This window comes from Daktulosphaira vitifoliae, unplaced genomic scaffold, assembly GCF_025091365.1.
Source record: "Daktulosphaira vitifoliae isolate Bord-2020 unplaced genomic scaffold, ASM2509136v1 Scaffold_4, whole genome shotgun sequence".
Lineage (NCBI taxonomy): Eukaryota > Metazoa > Arthropoda > Insecta > Hemiptera > Phylloxeridae > Daktulosphaira > Daktulosphaira vitifoliae.
This window is the reverse complement of record NW_026099575.1, coordinates 24,729,142-24,742,951: the sequence shown is the minus strand read 5'-3', so window position 1 is coordinate 24,742,951 and position 13,810 is coordinate 24,729,142. Positions and strand designations below refer to the sequence as shown.

The window sequence follows — 13,810 nt, the reverse complement described above, 5'->3', positions numbered from 1 at the left end:
CATTTTGATTGTTTTTTTTAGTTAAAGTATATCATTAAAATTAATTATGTTCTGAATATTTCAATTGCAGAATATTTTTAATCACCCAAAATTACTTAGTAGATTACTATGATTTCTATTTAAGTGATCTATTACAATAAAAATATTGAGCTTTTCTGATAAATTTACAGTAAATAGTATTTATAAATTTCCTGACTGCATATTAATCTTAAGAATACTATTTTTTATTCTCATAAAATTTTCTTTTTAATGTAAATTTCAAAATTAATGTTGAACATAAAGTTATGGTAAAAAATTCAACTTTTTTATATTATAAACTTTCAAAAAATCAACTTTAAAATACCAAAAATATAGGTTAAAAATGATATTTTGCACTGATTATTTTTAAAATATTAATAATTTCTGTGTAATTATTGGTGTTTAAATAGATGATACAATTGAAATATTCAGAACTATTTTCCTTGTAGTTATATCCTATAGTTTTTAACTAATTAGTAATAATATCAAAAATTATTGGTATTGGAAAACATATAATTGCTGATTTGAAATTAACATGAAAATTGAATAGTAAAATTATATTTTTTTCTCTGATTAAAATTTTTTTTAAACCATTTATTCATAATTAACAACAAATTATTATCAAAAGAGTTCTGTGTGCAAGCCCTTCAATTTTTATACATGTTTGCTATAAAAATAATAATTACTTTATAATTTTTTATAAATTATTCGAAAAAATTACAATATTAAATTATTAAATATCAATTTCATACTACGTTAAATTGCTTTAATAAATATTTATTCATAAATTATACTTATAAATCAACTACTAATTAGGAATAATGATAGAAATAGGACTTAATTTTGCTTTTAGAATAATCAACCAATCTATTAAAATTAAAGACTATTTACAGATTTGTATCAAAGTGTTTTTTATGATAGTGATTTTAATCACTGTCAGATATCATCTATACTGGATCCAACTATGACACGTCCCCACTGCCGCGACCCCACTGTGCTAGGTTTTTTTTAAATTTTATTGTAAAGAAAACTTTAAAAAGTTGGACATTTTTATGTAATAAAAAATTTTTTTTATCTAAATTTCCCATTTATATTGATTCTTTTGTTTAATTTCGAAATGAATTGATTTTTTCAATTATTTAATAACATTAGGTGGTTTAATAACAAAAACACACAGTTTTACTAATTATCTTAAATTTTTATACAACACTTTTATAAATAGAATAATTAACGTGACTTTTTTGATTATTTTTATTTATTCATTCTATGTTTAATTTAATTTATTTATTTTTAGTGATTTTTAAATGTAACCTGATGATGGCTTAGTGCCGAAATTAGTAGTTACCATCTTAAATTTATGATACTCAAGGCACTTGTAATTTTTAATATTACTTTAAATTAAATTTTGCAATATTTTATTTTAAATATTATTAATGAACTATTTTCACAATACAAAAATTAAAATAGACTTAAATTTTATACATTTCCATTTTTGTTAAAAATTTCTAACTTATACTTATAACAATTATAGAAGTTAAAATACTGACTTGCCTACATTGATATTTAATATTAGGCAATAAATTGAGTCGAATGTTTTGTATGTTATAAAACCTGTCTGTTATTTAATGAATTTTAGCCAATATTTTAATTATTTTTTTATAGACTGCAGAGCAGCTAAGTTGTTTGATTTATCAGGTACAAAAGAACAAACTAATAGCACTAAATTTAGTTTGGTAAAAATGTTCATAAGTCAAAAGAAAAATCGTCAGTCAGATAGTAGTTTAGTAATTAGTGAAAATGAAGTCATAGCTGATACATCTGACACTTGCAAAAATAATTTAGAAGATAGTCTTATGTGTCAAAACAAAAATACAGTTAATTCTAAATGTATTAGTAATAACAATGGATCAATAAATTCATCAATAATGACTAATAAACACCTATGGAAAGGTTCAAGTATTAATAAAAGTATGCAGACATCTTCAATGGATAATAGTATCAATATTAGTTCTGATACCAAGGTAAAATAAATAAATTAATTTGATATAAATTAATTATAATAATGTCTTATTTATTTAGTGTGCGAGTAGTCCTGTTTATGTGATGTTTCCAAGTTATACATTACCGGATCTTTCATTTTTAAAAAATCCTAAAGCATCTGTTGACATAACTAATGTGTTTCTTATACCACAAAAGTTTTCACCATTGCCATCTCCTGAAGTGGAATTTAAAAAATTAACAACTACTTCTATTAAAGAACATTGTTCTTCAATAGAAAATTCTTTTGATTTAAAGTCACTTTGTGCAAAAGGATTTGATCATGTTAATGATTGGAATTCTTTAGCTATTTTGTTACCACATAATGTATCAACAGCGTTATCAAAGACACCAGAGTTAAAAGAATGTTTCAAGAATATTAATTTAAAATTGGTTGAGCCTTCATTTTGCCAATCAGAAATTAAATCAACTAATAAAAAGGATAACATGTATATTTACCAGTATGATGATTCTAATCAAAATCATAAACCACCTGCTGGTAGAATGAACTCAAAGATTCCTATAAAAAATGAATTGCGAAGACCTCTAGGTGAAGTCCCTAAAAGGTAAATTCCTAAGTAATATTAATCTCATAGGTGACCTACCTAGCTTAATCAGTAACCCATTGTATCTCAATGTGCAATTCCAGGAATTTTTGTTGTACTGGGCTACATAGATTTTCCTATTGTTTCCATTAGCAATTTGTGGTAGTAAAGGTTAAGCAATGGCAGTGTATCCTTACACAAAATAATTCACCTGGTTTCTCTAAGATTCAACTCTGTTTTTCTTTAAAATAGACCTTTGAAATATAAAATATAGATTAGGCTCTAGTAGCTTAGAACACAAAAATTTTGCTTTTAATGTTATTTATAGCCATTTAAAAACTTTTATTTTCATTATTGACTGACTGACTCGACATCAAAATTATAAGATATTTTTCATATAGGTTAAACTTGGCACAAAGATAGGTTTTACAGTGTAAGTAAAGATAAAATTTTCAAAATTGTTAAATTCTTAAAATAAACTGTCTCCAGACAGGAGCATCATTTTAGGGAGGCAGTACCCGTTTTGATTTTTTAATGGTCCATGAAAATAACGTATTTTGTTGACTTAAGCCAACAAAAAAGAATGATATCCTCAATAAAATTTTAACTATAAAAAAGGGCCAAATTGCTTCCTCTTCCCTCCTAAAATAGTTGCTTATCAAAGTAATGATATCTACATTGTAGCCAAGTTTGTTTTCTCTTTAGTTCATAAGCTTCAATCTAACTTTCTTTAGCAACATAGCTTTTTATTTGTATTGTTAAAGACATGGTCAGTTTCTGGCCAAGTACTCATTTAAGAATTACGTATGAAAGTACTCTGAAGAAAAAAAAAAACTTTCAGATATCACTACGAGATTCATTTAGAATGAATCCTGTGATTTTTGTATGAATAGAACTCAAGTATAATACTAATATTTTTAAAACTTAATTTTCCCTTCAAGGATATATTTCAATATAGGAAATTTTTTAATTGTAAACTATTTTTAAGGCTTAGTATGAATGACATGAAACCAGAAACGTTGAATGAATACCAAAATAAAAGGCGTTCTCTTCCATCTCAACTAATTGTTGATCTAAATATTCCTACTGTGAGTAATATTACACTTAAGATTTAGTAAATGGTATAGGAAATTATTTTTTTCTAGATGAGCTCTGATGTTGGAACTTCAGAAGATGAAGGAGTTGAATGTTCTGGTAGCAACTGTGATAGTCCAAATCCATATGTTGATGAAGCGAAAAGACTTGATAGTATATTACGACAAAACAAAAAGTCTCAAGTTAATCTGAGATCACAAATGAATAAATATTTGCATAGAGCTGGTCATCATACACCACCAAATTCTCCTAATCAAGCTACTATTCAAGTAATATTAAAACTTCATAATAAATATCTTTAATTATGGTCTATTAAAAATCTAGATACCATCGGGATTATATGATGAAATTTGTAAGCCATATCGTACTGTGAGTACTTGAGTGTAGTAACTCAAATTTTGTCATTTTTAAGTTATACACATTTTCTTATAGTAAATATGACATCCTGACAATGCCTTATCCATATTATGACGTATATATAAAATTGAATAATTAATACTAAATATTACTGTTAATCAATAAATGGAAATGATAAATTTGTATCATGAATTAGAATATTATTTTGGGTTATTATGGTAGTTATTTTTTGACTTGCTATATTAGGTTACTCACAGTATGATATTATTTTTGTTAAAATATATATATATACACATTATGAATGTGTTTCATGGTTTGTTGTTTTATTTATAATATTTATAGATAAATCTAAGTTTTTAGTATGCTGACGTTTCAAACTCTGAAACGAGTTCTAAACGTTGGCATTAAAAATAAGACATAAATATTATAAATATATACACTTTATTTTTTATACATATTAATATCATATGAGCTAAATTTCATGATAAATTATTCATTTTTATGCTCAAAACAAAATCTTGTTTCTACAGCAACAAATGTAAATCTGAAAATTTTTTAGATTCTCCTGTAAAAAAAATTAATAAATGACTTGCAATGTTTTGTCAAAAAACTAACAATATTTCAATTTCAACTAACAAAATTTTCAATTTTTCAACCATTTCTCCCATTTAATCTTTTAATTACCTAAAAGCACTACAAATTTGTTAAAAAATTTATTTTTTACTGGATTATCAAATAAAACTCATGTGAAAATATGATAATATAATGTACAAGTACTATAAGGAATTTTTTTTTAGTTTAAAGCTCATAGAATTTTTAATTATTGAAAAACTTTAAAGTAAATGTTATAGTATTTGCATTGTACACAATTTAATTTTTTTTGTACATTTTTAGATAAAAAAAGGGTTAGATTCAGACAAATTTGAAGAATATGAAATAAATAAACCAACAGATTCTATTTCACATAAAAAAGGCATGTCTTAACAATTTATGTTAATTATATGTATATGAAACAGATCTAACTGATAACTTTTATAATTTTTGATATAATTAAAATTTTAAAGTTTTTTTTTAACAAGTTTTGGATTATTGGACTCTTTTAAAAACATAATTTGTTATATATTTTTAATAATAAAAAAATTATTTATTTAAATAATTTTTAGTTTTGTCAACATTTTAAAATAGCCTTTTTTTTTGTTTTTCTTACAAAAAATGTTAATAGGTGAATAACAGTTTTAGGATAAGTAATTACTGATTTAAAATCATTTCTATACATTGAGGTTGGTACAGCAGATTGTACTGGTATAATTATAAAGCATACCCCTGCATTACAGTCCTACTCTATGTATTAAAATGATTGTAACTCAATAAATATTTGTCTGAAATTTTGATTGACCCATTAATCATTTTTGTAAGATGAGTGCTAAAAACCAGTTAGGGTAAGGCGAGGTAATTTTAAATCCATTTTTTTTAGATAAATAAACAAGTTTATACTTTGAACTTGCATTTAATATGATAGCAACACATATAAAGACTAGAAATTTTCAATCTAAAATAATATCTACTAAATATTTTAACAGAAAAAATTAAAAAAATTTATTATAACATAATATAAAATAGCATAAATTATTACAAAAAAAAAAGAAAAATTATAGTGAAATGATTATTGTATTAATAGTTATAGAAGTTGTCAGTTAGATCTGTTCCACTCTGTATGTATCAAGTATATATACATTAAAATATATATAATAATTATATACATATTTGTGATTAAGTATTAATTTTTTTTCAGATTTAATTAGAAATTGTTGTTTTGCTGCTGAAAAAATTGCATTTTGCCTTGATAATGACCACACAGATGATTTACATTCAGTTGTTTTAGATGTTTTTTGTCCAGCTCTGTATGCATTGTTTAGTGAAAATTTGAAAACAATGTTAGAAACATCATTTGGGCCTGTACAAAGTTCTGTGTGGCATGTAATTGAGGCATCATCACAACAAGGTAATAAATATTTTAAGTTATATAATCTACAATAGTTTTAATATAATGACTAATTAAATAATTATTATTTAATTAATCACTCAATTTCAAAACTTCTTTTTTCCAAAAATGTATTTTTGAAAAATTGTAGTTTTAGGCAAGTTTTTTTTTAAATGTATAATAAATGGTTATTAATTTTGCTAACTTATTTTTGAATTCCATAAAAATTCACTTTTTAAATAAAATTATTTTATTATAGGTATTCTTTCTTCAGCACTTAATGAACTTACATTAAAAATCAACAATGAACTAGCACTTAATGAAGGTGTTATGAAGTTCAATGCATTTGTATTTGGCTTGTTAAAGTGAATAAATGATTTTAAGTTAAAAATAAAATATGAATTTTAAATAAATTTTGTTTTTTAGTGTTGGAGGACTGGATGCTTGGCTTTGTTACATACGAACTCGTGAATCAGTATTGCAAAAATTTTATAACCGAAATGCTTTGTTTGTTCGGGCTAACTTTGGGTGTACATTGCATAGAGATTTGGTCGACCGGTTAATTACTGCTACCAAATCTTTATCAAAGTATAGACCTGATTTGGATCCACTATTTGAATGTCGAAAACTCCATGAAAGCCTTTCAAACATAAATGTAAGATAATTTCTTAAAAATATTTACATTGCATTAAATAAATTTAGATGATAGCTTAATGCTGAAACTAATAATTACCATTCTCAATCATAGTATTTTATACATTTTTAAATTTTATGGTATACATTGTATTTATAATAATTTATTATCAACTAAATTATATATATTTATATGNATAATAATTTATTATCAACTAAATTATATATATTTATATGAATACAATATTAATATTATATTTATATAATATAATATTTTCAGTGGTTTATCCTGGGGTTAAAAATGTGATGCCTTCTATGGGCCAAATTAAACTTTAGTTTAAAATTAGTTTAATGGTTACCAATAAATTATTTTTGTGTAAGCAGTATTATGAAACTTTCAAAAATTTAATATTTTAATTTATTTTATTGTAAGTCCAGCAGAGCCTTGTGGGTAAAACTTATGTTTTTTGGCGCACAGTATCATGGGTTAGACCCCAAGGTACCATTGAGAGTTTTTTGTTATTTTCTCATTGGTGGTATCTGGTTTCTGGTGTAAGCCGACCATAATATCCAAGCCGTCCATCATTGGACTAGCCAAGAACCATAAATTAACCATAACTTTTTCAAAAATGATCAAGTCAATATATATATTTTTTTTAATAGATGTATGATGTCTTTACCTACCATTTGGTATATTTTTTTTATAAATAATTTTTTTTTGTTTTCATGGTAAAAACTAACATCAAAGTTAATTAAATAATAAGATTTTTGTAAAAAAATTCTTTTTTATATTTTTAATTTTAAAATGCTATGACTTTTTGAAAAATATATGGATCAATAGAATTTTTTTATGATAAATACTATTTATATACCTCTTTCATTCGACATATTTTTTTTTAGCTTCGATGCGAAGCTGAGAAGGTATTGGTTTTACTATAATGTTGTTTTTTTTTTTTTGTCTGTTACCACTTTTTCTCAGCTCTCATCGAACGGATTTCTTTCAACGATACGTCAAAAGATTACAAATCGTATCTAGTCGAAGACATTACACTCAAAAATTACCCTCGTTCCCCGTAAATGGGGGAAAACTCCAAAAAAATTACAAATTAAAAAATCGCTAATTTTCGAAATTTTTGAAATTTTTTTTACTAAAAACTGCCGTAACTTTTTCAAAAATGAACATATCAATATAATTTTTATATAGATGCTTGATATCTTTACCTATCATTTAGTATATTTTTTTTGTAAATCTGACACTTAATCTGCCCACAGGGGGGGATTTAAAATGACAACTATTTCAACTTAACTTTTGAAAGTGTTCCGAAAGGTCTGACACTTTTATATATATCTTAAATTAAAGCTAATGTAATGTACTTTATTTTGGAAAAAAGAAAACTTGACCTCTGGACTTGTCTTTGTGGTGAAAATGGCTACCAAATGCTATTTTTGTGTGAAAATTCTCGATTTTATATTTTACATTTTTTACTTTAAAATGCTATAACTTATTGAAAAGTGTATGGATCAACACAATTTTTTTATAAGAAATAATATTTTTTAATAATCCCTTTTTCATTCGACATACTTTATCTTAATCAGGATATTAATAAGGAACTAGCAGATCATGTAGCTTTTGGAATAATACACCAATTTTTTAAAATGTAACACTATCTACAGATTTGCATTTAAGCGTTTTTTATGATAGTGATTGTAATCACTGTCAGATATATTTATACTTGACCCAACAATGCCTCATCCTCACTGTGCTGTAACCCAACTATGCTGTGTTTTTTAGTTGGATCATTGTATAATACTCAAACTAGTAAAATATTTATGTTGCCATTTAAAAAAATAAAGTATAACTCTTATAAGAATAAGGAATAGACCTAAAAAAATTAATCACTTGTAAATTTAGAAATAAATATTACTTAAATAGGCCTAAAAAATCTCTCTAAATTATTATTGTTTTAGAAGAAATCTAATGGTTAATGATAAATCAATTATTCTGTATAATAGCTATTCCTGGTTGGTGTCAAAAAAAAAAAACTCACTAAATAATTTATTGTGTTAATCTCTAATCTATTAGTATAATACAATAATAATGGATTAAAATAAATTAAATTTAAAAACAGAATCGAACGTCTTGGTTATTAAAAAAGACTGCCAGAACTCTGGAAAATGAAACATCAAGACCTAGATCATATGTAGATTCAGCCAGAACAGTTGATGTAGCAAGTACGGCTAGCAAGCGATGGAGTGGTGTACATATGGGTTCTAAATTAGCAACAGCTTTTGAGAGGCTTGAAAATATTGATGAAAGAACTCGGTTAGTATTAATGATAAAAAATATACTCAATTAATTTGTTATGTTGTGAAATAATATGTATTTATGTTAATTTAATAATAGAATGGAAGTTGAAAACAATTGTGACCAAGAAAAACCTGTACAACGTAACAGGTTTAGAAGATTACAAATGAAATGGGAGTTACTTAGTACTAAAGATTTAACAGTAAATACCCCAGATTTTGAATCCCCTATAAGTGACGGATTGAATTCAAGGTATTAAATATATTGTTTATTAAAATTATTTAAATTTTTAGATATATCATTTATTTGTTGTAATTATAGGAGACTTTCAAAATCTCGTATTCCCCGACCAGTCCTATCACCTATTCAACCTCCTCAAGATAGTTTTAGTAATAGAAGACCAGTGAGTTCTAATTGTAAGGAAGAGGTGCCTAATTTAATTTCTCCTGGTACCACCAAAACAGACCCTTCAATTAACAAGTAAAAAAAAAATTATTTTATTAAAACTTTATGAATAATAAAACATATAATTATTTTAGATCCAAAAAACCCTCCACATCAATTAATAAAGTAGTACGACCAAGTAGTTTACCTCAAAGAAAACCCAAAGAATTAGTTCGTTATGTGAGAACTCTGTCTCATCGTCTATCAGCTGATAATGGACATTTATCATTCAATGAAGGTGAAAAATTACAACTTGTACTGGAGGTTGATGACAAATGGATACTCTGTTGTCGTGGTGCCCGTAAAGGATTAGTGCCTAGATCTTTAGTTCTAATAGTGTCTAAATAACATCAATTGGACACATTCCATTTCTACTAAATTGATGTTACTGTCTATATATCTCTAATTGTAATGGTCTCATTTTTTTTTTTTTTAATGTAATTTGTGTTTATTTTTGTACAATTAATTATGCATATTAATTATTACTTGTGACCGATGATCTAAGACAACGGGGCAGTGTAGCAATGTACATAAGGGTTTAAGTGCAAATGTTGAGTTTAGCTTTACTTAATGAATTTTAACAAATTTTGTAAAAACAAATTAAATTTTCATATGATATTACACTTAATAAAAAAATTTAGCATGTGTATTTGAAACAAAATAATTACTAGATATAGTTTTACCATAACAGTTCATTCAAATAAAATGTGACTATCGTTAATGAGCCTTTCTTGTACTCAAATTATATTCTTCTTTGATAACTTCTAAGTACAAGAATGTAACAGTTCGCATCAATATGTAATTAGCAAGAATAATAAACAGTTATTTAAATTTGAGAAACATATCTATTCTATATATAACAGTATATATGTATAATTTGTTACAAAATATTAAGTAAAATTATTTTATAAAGCTTTTTTTATGGTTCTTTCTTTTATATTCCACTGTGACCTTGTTTATTCAAATTGTTTATTTGAATAAGTAAGGTCTCAGTGTGTATAATTAAGTGTATTGTCAATCTTTATTGTTTATATTGTTTGGTGCTCCATTTTATTGTTTGAAAATAATTTAGTTAGTCTGCACTTAGAAAATTTTAAGTAAAATGTTTGACTAATAGTAATGCTTTATATGAAAAAGAAATTTATATTGTAAATGTTTTCCATTTTTTGTTTTTTATATAGTTTTCAAATTGTATTTTATAGGTTTTCTTAAAAATTTATTTTTGTTAATTTTTGTTTCATTAAACAAAAGACTGCTTTTAAATTGATATTATAATTTTTTAATTTTATTTTATGTATTAAACTAAAATAATAATATATAATAATTATTAACCAGATATGTAAGTTGTTACTCTAGCTGAAATAATTATTATGTAATATTCTATTATTAAATTGTGCTGGTTATATAAAAATTACAAACAGAATCTTATATTTATGTAACATACTATATTTATTGTAATTCTTAGTTGTGCCATATTATATCTACAATAAAGTTACAATACCAAATAGGCTTACGAGTCATAAATATTTCAATAAATGTATATATAATAATTGTTCTTTTATTTAATAATAAGAATAATAACTAAACAATTTTATTTAAGTAAATTATTTTTCATTTGTGTCTAATTCTATTATACAAATTTACCAAAGATTCTAATGTCTTATTATCAAGATTTATTATAGTAACTCAAAACAATTAGTATGGAGATAATTGAGTTTAAAAATATGTCCATATTATTTTAATCACTAGTATTTTATAATTTTACTGTTGAAATATATATTAATATAAAAATATACAAGTGCATACTATAGGATGAAATTTTTATTTTTAAAATATTTTGTATAACTTAAAATTGCCATTTTTTTTTTTTTTTTTTTGAGTTATTTCACTAATATCTTAATGGTGCGATGTAATATTAAGAGTAAAAATTATATTTAGATATTTTGGCTAACTAGGTAGTTTTTTTTTTTTTGTGTATACATTTGGAAAATTATATGATAATCTTTTTTTTTTAATATTTATACGTGCAAATGGTAAGAAAATCAAAAAATTAAGGACTATATTGGCAGTGTTTAAAAATAAGTCTGTTTAGGTGAATCCGCCAATTAAAATTGTGTTGAATTTTAAATTAAGCTGATTTCAGAAACCTGTCTCTATCAGTCATATCGATGTTAGATTTTATTGATATTGATTAAATAAAGAAATTCATTAAAAGACACCACCAAATCCAAATTTTTTTTTACCTTTTTTTCTCATTATTATTGTTATTGTTGAATTATCTTCTTTCTGAAATTACGGATATTTATCAGGAGAAGTATGTACCATAATGATAATTTACTACCCACCAAATATAAGTATTGCGACCGCAATCACCTCCCCATTAAGAATTTCTTATACAACCTTTCACACCATTAATTTTATTACAAAACTATAATAAATATTCTACGATTAAACTCTTCAATATAGTTAATTTTTTTAAACCGATTCAAACAAACTCATTTGCTCAATCTACCAAACAAGAAAAATATTAAAGTATTTTTCTAGTTAAGTCGATTAAATAATGAATTGATCAGTATTATGATCTATAATATGTGAAATAGATAATAGTATTTTTATATCGGGGCGGTTGGAAAAATATAGCTAGAAATGTCTAGTGACAAAAACAATCAGATTTGGGAGTCACGTTTAGTATTTATTTTAGAAATCATAATAATTTGCAAAGTACAAGTTTAAACATTTTTTATACTCCAGTACTTATTTTTTTCCTCGCCTTTATCCTAATTAATTGGAGTAAGCAATCGTTATCCTAAATTTCTATTTGATACGATCTCCCACATTATCTACGCATACATTAGCCGCTCTCATATCACACTTAATAACATATCTTTTTTGGTCTCCTCTAACTTTTCTCCCTACAATATACATTTCCATAATTATTCTTAAAGCTTCCGATTCCTCTCTCTATATAACATGACCAAACCATCTAAGTCCATTTTCTATTATGTTATCCACGATTGCTGCTACATCTAACTCCCTCTTATATGTTCGTTTCTTATCCTATCATCTCTAATCACTTCACTCCATCTAAGCATTCTCATCTCTACTACACTCATTATCTGCTCTATTCTCCTTTTATCTGCCTATCACTTTAAACTGTAGCTGATGTTGCTACAATATTATAGAACTTACCTATCAGTCTCACTGGAATTCTCTAATTGCATAACATACCAAACGCTTCTCCCCACTTCACCCACCCACACATAATACTGTCTTACATCCTCATCAAAACTACCGTTCTTTTGCATAACTGATCCTAAATACTTAAAACTTTCCACCTCTCCTATCACGTCTTAGATTATTGTTACTTATCTCCTCATTTCATCTATCGTATGTTTTCCTTTGTCAAACTCGTACTCTATATACTTTGTCTTACTCCTATTTATTCTTAATCCCTATCCTTCAAGAGCTGATCTTCACACATCATCTGTTGATTAATCTTCTGCTATTAACACTATATTATCAGCGAACAATATGCACGATGATGATGTACCTTTTTTCATTAATACTTTAAAATCTCTCTAGATACTCTGTCATACGCTTTCTCCAAATCTGTTAATACCATACACAGCTATTTTTTCCTTTCTTTTTATAGACCACTTATTTTCTTAATTGAAATACTAACTACTGTTTTAACTACTACTTAGTATTTCAAGATTTTGAAATAATCATATAATCACTTGATTTCCAGTAAGTAATGCGATTATTATAATAAATATAATGATTTTTGTAATTTAAGATTATTTTTACGCTCAAGATAAAAACAATAATTTTACAAAACTAATTTTAAATTTTATTGTAGAAACAGTTAAAAAAAAAAACCCAGCACAGGGAGGTCGCGGCACAGTGGTGACGTAGCATAGTTGGATCAAGTATAAGAATATATGATAGTGATTAAAATCACTATAAAAAAAAACGCTTCGATGCTAATCTTTAGATAGTGTTTAATTTTAAAAAAATGGTGGATTATTCCAAAAGCTATATGATTAGCTAGTTCCTTATTAATATCTTGATTAAGATAAAGTATGTCAAATGAAAAAGGGATATTAAAAATATTATTTCTCGTAAAAAAATTGTGTTGATCCATACATTTTTCAATAAGTAATAGCATTTTAAAGTAAAAAATGTAAAATATAAAATCGAGAATTTTCACACAAAAATAGCATTTGGTAGCCATTTTCACCGTGAAGACAAAATAAAGTCCGAAATTTTTTTTTTTCATAATAAAGTATATTACATTAGCTTTAATTTAAGATATATATAAAAGTGTCAGACTTTCGGGAACATTTTCAAATGTCAAGTTGAAAAAGTTATAATTTTAAATCCCTTCCTGTGGGC

General features: G+C 25.0%; 1 protein-coding gene across 5 annotated transcripts in view; it reads left to right on the top strand.

Moving 5' to 3' along the window:
• The window catches only part of LOC126904254 (uncharacterized), a 26,404-nt gene extending 15,038 nt beyond the window's left edge, over positions 1–11,366 (top strand). For all 5 annotated transcript variants that reach the window (XM_050683131.1, XM_050683133.1, XM_050683129.1 and 2 more), the window contains 12 exons: positions 1,681–2,039; positions 2,098–2,621; positions 3,589–3,688; positions 3,746–3,964; positions 4,947–5,025; positions 5,845–6,054; positions 6,293–6,398; positions 6,460–6,688; positions 8,796–8,989; positions 9,071–9,223; positions 9,293–9,451; positions 9,511–11,366. In XM_050683131.1, the coding sequence (XP_050539088.1) occupies positions 1,681–2,039; positions 2,098–2,621; positions 3,589–3,688; positions 3,746–3,964; positions 4,947–5,025; positions 5,845–6,054; positions 6,293–6,398; positions 6,460–6,688; positions 8,796–8,989; positions 9,071–9,223; positions 9,293–9,451; positions 9,511–9,763 (2,585 nt within the window). In that variant the 3' untranslated portion in view covers positions 9,764–11,366. The remainder of the gene's footprint in view (positions 1–1,680; positions 2,040–2,097; positions 2,622–3,588; positions 3,689–3,745; positions 3,965–4,946; positions 5,026–5,844; positions 6,055–6,292; positions 6,399–6,459; positions 6,689–8,795; positions 8,990–9,070; positions 9,224–9,292; positions 9,452–9,510) is intronic.
• Positions 11,367–13,810: the final 2,444 nt, after the last annotated feature.